The 10,303-nt window shown below is 41.6% G+C and overlaps 1 protein-coding gene across 2 annotated transcripts in view; it reads right to left on the bottom strand.

Moving 5' to 3' along the window:
* The window catches only part of Gmds (GDP-mannose 4,6-dehydratase), a 577,953-nt gene extending 567,656 nt beyond the window's left edge, over window positions 1-10,297 (bottom strand). For both annotated transcript variants that reach the window (XM_004628408.3, XM_023712142.1), the window contains exon 1: window positions 10,144-10,297. In XM_004628408.3, the coding sequence (XP_004628465.1) occupies window positions 10,144-10,245 (102 nt within the window). In that variant the 5' untranslated portion in view covers window positions 10,246-10,297. The remainder of the gene's footprint in view (window positions 1-10,143) is intronic.
* Window positions 10,298-10,303: the final 6 nt, after the last annotated feature.

The raw sequence follows: 10,303 nt of genomic DNA, 5'->3' as shown, positions 1-10,303 counted from the left end.
TATATTTATTGTGGAAAGAAAGCTCCTGTCTGAGAGAGGGACAGGAGGAGTTCCCTGAGTGGGTGGTCCACCCTTTTTTTCTCCCTCTCTTAAAACCACGTACATACATACATATACACACATACACATACACACACACACACACACACACACACACACCAAAAATTTCACAACCAACTCTTTAGACAACATGGCCAAAAGCTTCCATAATAAGAAATGTTCAATCTGCTCAATTAATAATATTTTAGAACACTGTAATGCAGTAGTTTATTTATTATTACAAATATAATTATCCATCTAACTGCTTATTCCCCATTACAACATCAGCTCTCTGACCACAAAAATCATGTCTTTTTCCTTGCTACACCACTAGCACCTAGCTCAGCTCATAGTAAATTTCAACTAAAATTTGCTGAATGAATAAAAACTCAAGTTTTTATTTTATTTAATAAATTTTAGATTCAGCATGGCAAATGGTCACATATTTTAATACTTATACCAAAAATATGAATTTCTTTAAAGTCCTCCCTCATTGAAAAAACTTTTATTTACTTAGTATGTCCTACAAAGGTAAACAGCTGATTTTTAAACTTACCAACAAATTCTGGCAAAATAGGATCCTTCTGTGAATTTGTTCTTAGTTTACACACTAGTTTAAATTCAGTACACAGCTCACTGGTTTCATTTAAAAATTCTTCTACTGGTTTTACCTTTGAAACTGATACTAAATGATGAGACGTGGGGCCGGGGAGATGGCTCAGTAGAATAAGCATTTCCCTGGCAAGCGCAAGGGCCTGAGTTCAATCCCCAGTTCCACAAAAAATAAATTAATTAATTAATTAATTAATTAAAAATGATTAGACTACTTAAATTAAAGATAGTTATCTAATTTTTTTATCTTATACATAATTATAGTTCAGCATGCAATCCTAAAGTCACAGTGCTTTATAGGCACAGATTTTGGAGATTTCCTGGTAACTTTTCATCTTAAGAGTTGACAAACAGATGAACGTTTGCCATACAAAAACTGGAACTAGGACCCAGTTGCTGCTCCTCAGTGTAAAGAACTTTCAGTTAATTACAAAGTGCCCATGCCAGTCTTTGATCAAAACAGAACAGTACTCAAGAGCACCCTCCCTCTCTCTCTCTTTCACTTTCACCTCCAATTATGTTGAACTTTTATCCAAGCAAGGAAGATTTAGAATGAAAGTCATTAGCCATAATCCTCTTAGAGGAACAGATAAGACCAGATCTGCTTTGCACATTTCCTGGACAGAAAATCTACAGGCCTCCAATACTTGAGAGTCTTGGGGTGGATTCCACTAGAATATGGAGCTTTTGTCCCTATCTAATGGATTTCCCATGCAAAGCAAGGCTTCATATTACTGTAATGCCCACAACATTCAACATCTTTTCCTAAAATTCAAGAAATCTTTTATGATTTTGTTAACACAGTGAAGGAAGGTCCATTCTCACAATGAACCAAAGGTTCCTACTATGTGGCAAACTTGTCTGTCATGTGGTAGGAATGACTTTTCCAAGCTGGCAGAAAACATAAGTAGTCTGCCCACAGTAATGTAGTCTGGAAGTAATTAAGTAATAATTCAAATCCAGGTTGGTCTACAAATCCAAGTCAATTCTTAATTCCACTCCAGAACACAGTGCCAATCATCAGGGAATTCACAAGATTAACAGTCATCACATGTGCTCTCCAAAATAACTAAAGATGTGACTCAAATGTATCTGCAGTAAGTGGCCTAGTAAACAAAACAAAATGGGGGGAGTGTACAATTTATCAATTAATGCAAGCTTGTTTTCATACTATAATCTATCTTTCTACAACTGCTAAAGGCATTTAGAAATGCTTTCATATCAAAATTTGATAGACAAGAGCTAGCAAGATAGCTCAGCAGACTAAGCACCTGCTTAGGCAAGTGCGGGGACGGAAGTTCAATCCCCTGCACCACAAGCTGTGCCAGACCCGCCCCCAGGCGTGCTGAGCTGGCCACCAAGTCCAGGCACAGTGGCACACATCTTTGCAATCCCAGCACTAGGATTACTGAAAACAGGAGGATCACTATGAGTCCAAGGTGCGTAGTGAGACCCTGTGCCAAATACACTTTAAAAAAGAAAACTGACAGATAATTTAGCTACCTTTTCCCTAGAATTCATCTGTTGATACCAATTCCAAACCTAACAGAAAATAACACTACTGAAATTTATACTTGAAATCCAAATACAAACTGAAATGATCTGAGGGCAATAACTATACTATGTGTGTCCCTTGGGGATGTCATGAAAACTGCCTCATAGGAGTGCTCTGTTGCTTCAACAAGTCCTGCACTTTGAACAGTGCTTGGCACAGAGTAGCGCTCCATACATGCTAACTAGATCATATCTGTCATCAATATCATACCACCGAGAACTCAATGCCTTCCACACACACAGATAGTAACTATAATCTGTGTGGTTTACTGTTGTATCCTGTGCATAACACATAGCTAGCATTCAGATATTTGATGAATGAATTATGAGTAATAATACTATTATTAGGAACAGGGTAATTTGCCTCAAAATGTGATAGCTTTTAGAAGAAAAGATAAATTACGCCTAGTTTAGTGACACACGCCTGCAATCTCAGCTACTTTAGGTGACATGAGGATCACTAAGCTCGGGCAATTTAGGGAGACTTTGTCTAAAAAGTTAAAAAGGGCTGGAGCAGCAGCTCAGATCTCCTGGTTTCAAGCCATAGTAATGGTGGATGGAGGGGAGTATGGAAAGAAAGAGAAGGAAAAACAAAGCTGATTAATGCTTAGAAAGTTAAGAGAATAAATAAAGAGCTGTTAACAGCCCAAATACAATGCTTAATAGAAGGAGAAGCTTCTCTTCTAATCAACTAAACCAAACCACAAGCAAAAAGTTAGATCAAAAATATCTGGTAAGAACTTTTTGTAAGACAAAAGATTTTTTAGGCTCTCTATTCAAGATAAGGTACAAGAATCTAGAATTAGGAAATCCTACAGCTCTTAAGGAAGATCTAATCAATACAATCTGGATCTTGAAAATACAAATCCCACAAACTTCACTCCACAGAGAGGGAAATTAGCACTAGGGAGAAGTAACTAATTTAAGGGCACAGCAAGAATCCAGCATGAGGGCATTAAAATCAGTATGTAGGTGGGAGCAGGGCTCTGAGAACAGCTTATTGTGGGCGCACAGTCAAGTACCTGTGTCTCTCCAGCACACTGGAATCGGGACTGTCCACATACTCTCAGGGCTCATCGGGGCTCTTGGTACAACTTCCACCCGGACGATCCACCTCTAAGGCACAGATCCAGGCACTTAACCTCCAAGTGCACCACATGAACCGGCTACTGGCTCTGGACCCAGAAGCACAGGTTCATAGACAGGGAAAGCACTGTGCTCTCACCATCTTCATCATTCTTGGTAAGAATTATCCAAGGAGAACAGAGGAGAATGCTGGGGCTTCTCCTCCCCAGTCCACCCTTACTGCAGACTTGTAAGACACACAAGCCAGTCCTGTTAACACCCTCCGCCCCCCCCCCATGAGCATGGTGAAGAAAGCACTTCTCAAACACAGCTGTGTTTTAAAACAACTTGTTTCTTGAGAGCAACAAAGGTCTACAATTAGTCCACAAACTAGCCAGCAGAGCTACTCTGATTTGAAACCCAAAAAAGGTCCTAAAAAAAGCTAGTACATCCAGACTCCTTAGGCAATTTGAAGTTGACCAGACCATGGCCCCCTCATGATGTAAAGCAAACAGTAAAAGGTGTACCAGCTCAGTGATACGTGCTCACCCGAGCAGTGCTTGGCATGCAGTAGTCACTCTATCAGAGTTATAACATTCTCTTATCTGTACTCAAACTCCAAATCATTACCTACCACATATTCAGAACTCTGATGAAAGAGCATTTTGCATACTCCCTTATGGTGAATTATTTCCAAGGAATTATAGCCAAAAAAATTTAGTCTGACAATATATGTAGCGATCGTTTTTGTCTGACAGATTCAGGAAAACTTAATTCAAGGAACAGGCAAGGGCTGGGTTTTTCTCAGCGGTACAGCACTTGCCCAGCATGTGCAAGGCTTGGAGTTCAACATCTAGCCTAAGGAAGAAAAGACAAAACTGGATAGGCAAGTTGAGGATCTATAACTTAAAGCTACTTAGGATCACAAGGACAAAGTAGAGAATATACTTGGACTATCAGAGACACCAAGTCAAAAGCAAGACACCCTCATGTCAGCTTTGGAGTTCTGAAGCCAAACACAGAGGTGGCACTGGGTCTGCCAGGCAAGCTACCAGCTAAGGACTGGGTATAGCCTCAATGCTCAACATTTTCAGTGCTCTAGAGAACTGCTGTCTACACTTAATCTCTTTACAGTTAGTAGGATATTGTTAATTTTCCCTTGCAGATCAAATTTTTTTTTTTTTTTTGTATTTTAGAGAAGAGTCTACAGGGTGTTCAGGGTCTCACTACTAGATCAGACTCATAGTGGTGCACCTGTTTACAGACTCCCAAGAGCTGGGATTACAGGTGTGCCATCATACCCAATCTCAACTGCCCTCTCAGCATGCCCCGGGGATAAGGCCAGCATGGCAGGCCCAGGGATTGAACCCCCAGCCTCTGTGCATGCTTGCAGTCGCTTTAATCCGCTGAGCTATTTGGCCAGTCCTAAAGATTTCTAATTAAGGGTTGTTAATCTCTCCATCTTTTCAAACTACAAACAAGATGTTAAAAGTAAGTTTTTCCTTCAATGTTGAAATAGATTCAACTACTTATAGAGATAATAATTTGTCATTGAACTTTATAGAATACAATAATGCACATTTTACTAATACAAATAGGCTTACATTCCAATTTTTGTGACTTATAGGAACTCTCTTTCTTGTCCTCAGTGCTGAACAGTGGCAGTCCTAAAACAATGGAAAGACCAATGACCTAGTAACACAAGCACCTGAGATTAATCCCAGTGCTAACACTGGCTTGCTATGTGACCTGGGGAATATTTTTTCTCTTTCTTATTCCATATAATGACAGTAATTTGACTCCAACTCGAAAGTCCTAATATGTATGCCAAGGAAATATTATTTTAAATTCAGTGGTTAGCATAAGTATAAAAACAGTACAAGTCTATCTTGCAAAACAGATGTGTTATTTTTCCCTTAAATGTGCACATTCCAAGTCCTTTCAATCTGAAGTAATAAAAAAGTATTTTGCTCCCTAAACTTCAACTTGTCCAGTAGGGCCACACTATCCAATTCTCCTCAGTACCCTAATAATGGCTTGTCTCTACCCGACCATCAAGGAACATGTAGGAACAGTTTATTCCAATACATACGGAATTATATAATCTCCTAGCATATTTTCTATAACTTAAAATTAACAGAACTATCAAATATTCTGAGAACTTAGCCTGTACCAGTTATTCTAGATAGGTAAGTGATTGATGCTTTTTCCCTAACCTCAAACACTCACAGTCCTGTGAAGAATCAGCATGCATTTACCACTCTTATCACTCTCCCAAGCAAAATTATGAAGCTACCTTGGGCCTCTCTCTATTGAACTAGACACAGATTTGGCTTAGAGTTCCATGCAGCCATTATCAATCAAATAGCTTAACAGACCTGATCACATTTCTGTAAATCTTTTTTTTTAAATTTTTTTTTGTCCTGTCAGAGGTGAATATTCTATTGGCATCTAAATACTATACGTGTTTGAATTCAACTAAACAATCTAACACTGTCTAGCAGGCTATAATATTAGTGGGTTATCCTCAGAAGTTATTGACTTGAGTCTTTTACAGCTCATCGTATTAATATGGATTTACATTATATACCTCATTTTTATACTTTTCTGCTGGATGGTTAAGACCAAGATACAGCAAGACCTATATAACAAGAAATGTAACTTTTGTATCTGATAAGGTCAGTCAAGTACTCTCAGGATTTATCCTGTAGGCCTGTACCGCCTTTTGTACATCCTTTTGTCAGTGTCTGACATGCGGAATGAGTCACGGCCATTGCTTGACCAATTTGCTCTCTGTGAAAGCTTGAGAAAATGTTTTTTCTCTCCTTGTGACTCTCCCCAGGCTCACTTTAGATCCTCTAACACATTTCTCTGTGGCTCCATAATCTTCTTGATCAGAAAATTGGAAGTACAACTGAGTTACATGTTGTTACCGTACAGGTTCTCCTATGTCCCGAGTCTTCACTGACCTTGAAAGGCTAGGGCCAAAATGTTCGCTAACCATGCAGCCCTTCCTTTTCTCCAATTTCTGTAAATCTTGATGTATATAAATTATTATTCTAATACTTAAACTGCGATATAGAAATTTGTGAGAAACTGAATAATGTAAGTCATACGACAAAATATTCCTACTATTATAATTCTATTTAAACATTACTAAAAAAGCTTAATGACCGCTGTAAAAAGAATACTTGCTACCAATTTTCAATTATCACTTTCTAACACTGTGAATTAAGGTTTTTTGTTTGTCTGTTTGTCTTTTTGAGACAGGGTCTTACCATGCAGCTCAGGTTGCCTTGAGCTCACTTTATAGCTCAGACTGGTGTCAAACCAGCAATGATCCCTCTGCCTCAGTATTCCAAGTGCTGGGATCACAGGCGTGCAACACCTCACACAGATAAGTTTTTATTTTGTTGTTCATTTGTTTGAGAAAGGGTCTTCCCATGTCATACATGCTGGCCTCAAACTAGCAATCCTCCTGGCTCTGTTTCTTGAGTGCAACTACTATAGTTATGAGCCACTACACACGAATTACGGTTTTTTTGTTTTGCTTTTGTCTCTTTGAGCCAGGGTCTCATTATACTGGTCAGGCCAGCCTTGAGCTCACTTTGTAGCCCAGGCTTGTCTTGAACTCTCAAGGATCTGCCTGCCTCGGCCTCCCAAGTGCTGGGTTCATAGGTGTGCACCACCATGCCCCACTTGGCTTAGTTTTTAAACAAAGGAGATGAAACACCTATATGAGTCATTTTTGTATGTAGCCCCACTTAAAGGTTCAAGGTGTTGTACAACAACTAAAATATGCTTAAAAGAAATAAAATAAAATAGAATAAATTGGGCCATTAAGGCTGGTGTGGTACCATGCATTTATTGTCCCAGTGACCTGGTAGGTTGAGGCAAGAGGACGGTTTAATTCTTGGAGTTCAAGGCTAGTCAACCCAATCTCTTAAATAAAAAAAATAACAGTAATAAAATAAGGGCATCAAAATAAAATTTTGAAAAAAATATAGTTTAAATAACCAGATCTTGATAAATCAAAGGATCCACTCATTCATCTATGCACACCTTTCCCATATTTTGTTGTCATTAATCTGCTGATAGATTATCTCTCCTTGACCATGACTAGCTAGCTGCCCATTGTTTAAAAACAGGATCTTTACCTTTCACGTTTCATGGTGCAGAACTTGGAACCTTGATGTAGCATTTATTTACATGCTTGGCTACATCTAAAGCATTTTTTTAGGTACAGACTCTTAGTTTTCTACATTCGTGTGGGAGAAGGGTTATGTGGGGGGTGACACGCTCAGCATTGAACTCAGTGTCTTCCACATAAACTTTCCTATTGAGCTACACCCCAACCCTTCATTTTTGTTTAATGGTGGATCTAATAATGTATATTTTATTGAAGCCAACTAAAACTCTTTTTTGGAAGTAGAGGCTGGGAATGTAGCTCAATGGTAGAATGTACCCCTGGTTAGTATGCATGAGGTCCAGGGCTCAATCCCCACAGCTAAAAAAAAAAAAGCTAGAAGGAAAAGACACGTAAATTACTTCTACCACCAACAGGGATTACATATATGTGTAAACATAAAGGAAGTTCCTGGAGTTGCTGCATTTGGCAGGACTGGCCAGAGTACACTGAAGCTTTCAGTCAAATAAAAGGAATAAAACTTGTTAGTCAAACACAAATAATGACTGCAAAGAGGTATAAGGCAATAGTTCTAAAAGAACAGCAAGAACACGTTCATGACTTTACAAAAGAACAGCCAAAACCACTGGACAACAGAGGTGAACTTTGGGTGTGGCTGGCAGAGGGCCTCGAGGCAGCAACATAAAGCCAAGGTCTGAGTGTCTCTAAAGGTGACTTAATAAGGTACACACTTCAAAAAAGGATTTGCAACACTGCATCAATAAATGCACATTCCATCAGCAACTCCTGCAAAGGCAGCTACAGAATTCATCCCAGTGCTCCCAGCCACCCATGCTGGGAAGCCAGTGAGGTACTGATGAAGAAATGATGCCAAGTACAAAACTAGAGCAAAGCTCAGAACACAGAGGTAGAGAGAGAAGAGGCTGAGGACAAAGCAGGGGTAGAAAGTGGGAGGCAAAGTGGCCAGTCATAAACACCCAAACAGGGAGTGGTGTGCTGAGTACTACTGCTTCAGGAGATCCCCCTGTGGCAGCCTACAGGACAAATGAGAACGGGCGGCCCCTTGCAAGCCTTCCTGGCCCCTCAGTACCAGTCAAGTGAAAACTCTCAAAGGCCTACACAGGGCTTCATCTCTGCTCTGCACTGATTCATACTGATGGTCATGTAAATTGGTATAAAACCATACCTATATAGCACACTAACTATTTAAAGCTGATTTCTTGAGAATGTATTTTTCTTAGAAACCTCTATTTTCATGAGATTTTATAAACTTGCCGGGTGTGGTGGTATGTGCCTGTAATTCCAGCACTGTAAAGCTGAAGCAGGATGATTCCAAGCTCCACTGCAGCCCAAACAACTTAGTGAGACCCTGTCTCAAAATAAATTTCAACAAGCAGGTGAGGGTGTGGGTATACCTCAGTGTGAAGGCCCTGGGTTCAACCCCCAGATGAGAGAAAGATTGTGTATACCTATCAAACATTTCCACTTCAGATCCACTTTGAGAATTTGAAATAAAAGAAGAATAACCTTTTAAGCCCTAATTTTCAGCCTCATGAAAGAGAAAACACTACGAAGCCCTCACATGTCTTGCTACCTGCCATTCTAGGCTTTCCTCTCCAACCCCAGATTCATCTCCTACCCACTTCTCTTGCCAGCTCACAAACACTTCTTTATTGTAATTACCTTAAAACAAGAGGGGCCAAGTATTAGAATATGCATCCAGTAGTTGAAACCTCCTAAAACTCTGGGACTGTGGTCAATTTCACCTTCTTTCCTACTGCTACAGAGCTTTGCAGGGCAGTTTCAATCCCAAGTGGACACTCCCTTTCTGCCTTCAGACAAACCAAACTCCTCAGCCTCATCTCCACATGCACAAGGGGAGGGGTAGGGGGAGAACAAGAACAAGTTTGTTGTGAAAACTAATGAGTTAATATCAAGTGACTGGACTATAAGTACAGTGTGCATTTGCTATTATCATCTTAACTTCATCTTTTTTTCAGCATTTTCCTGGCCACCGTCAGCAGATATCCAGGGATACACATTTTTCAATAGCAATACACGGACACGGTTTATTTCAACACCACTAAATGTAAACCAGGCTAATGAGACAGACCATTACAAACTAGCCACGCTCCGCCTCCAACACTGAGGACAGCTCCCCTTCAAGCTCACCGCAGACGCTGGAGTCTTTGGAAATGGAATGCCAGCCTCACTTGTGGACCAGTGTGTCAGATACCTTCAAGCGATGTGAGCATGAATCTCACAAGTTCGTGGGAGCCCTCCCTCCAAAAGATTATTTCCTAGCTTCTGACTCCAACATCACTATTTCATTTTCTCTTTTCTACCTGGACTAGACAGAAAACAGGAATCAAAACAGCCAGGCATCCCCTTTTTCGCCTCACAAGCCGGGGCTAGGTGAGAAAAAGCAAGACGACCCCCCTGGCGCATTCACAGGAAGCCAGTTCCCCGCCTTCCCGGAGCCCTGGGCGCTGGCTGCAAGGACCGAAATTCCAAGCGCACCCTGACGGGCTTGGAGACACCAGAGCTGCGGTCACCGGGCGACAGGTGGGCGCAGGCAGTCCCCGGACGTCCGCAGCGCGCGCTCAGGCCACGCAGTCCCCGCGTGCGGTCCCCTTCCGGGACGCGGGCGCCGCTCCGGCGGGTCGCGGCGGGCGCGGGAGGCCGCGCACACGTGCAAGGCGCAGGCCGGGACGGCGCCGACTCACCTGCCCGGTGATGCCGGTGATGAGAGCGACCTTCCTAGTCTTGCCCACGTCGCCGTCCCCGGAGCCCCGGGGGCTAGGGCAGCGCGCTGGCGCGTGTGCCATGTCGCTGCGGGCGGGCGAGCGGCCAGGGCGGGCCGGGCGGAACACGGGAGCGGGCGCG

This window comes from Octodon degus, unplaced genomic scaffold (genome assembly GCF_000260255.1).
Source record: "Octodon degus isolate 3935 unplaced genomic scaffold, OctDeg1.0 scaffold00023, whole genome shotgun sequence".
In the NCBI taxonomy this organism is placed as follows: Eukaryota; Metazoa; Chordata; class Mammalia; order Rodentia; family Octodontidae; genus Octodon; species Octodon degus.
Note: the sequence above shows the minus strand (reverse complement) of the source record. Positions and strands in the feature narration are given on the sequence as shown.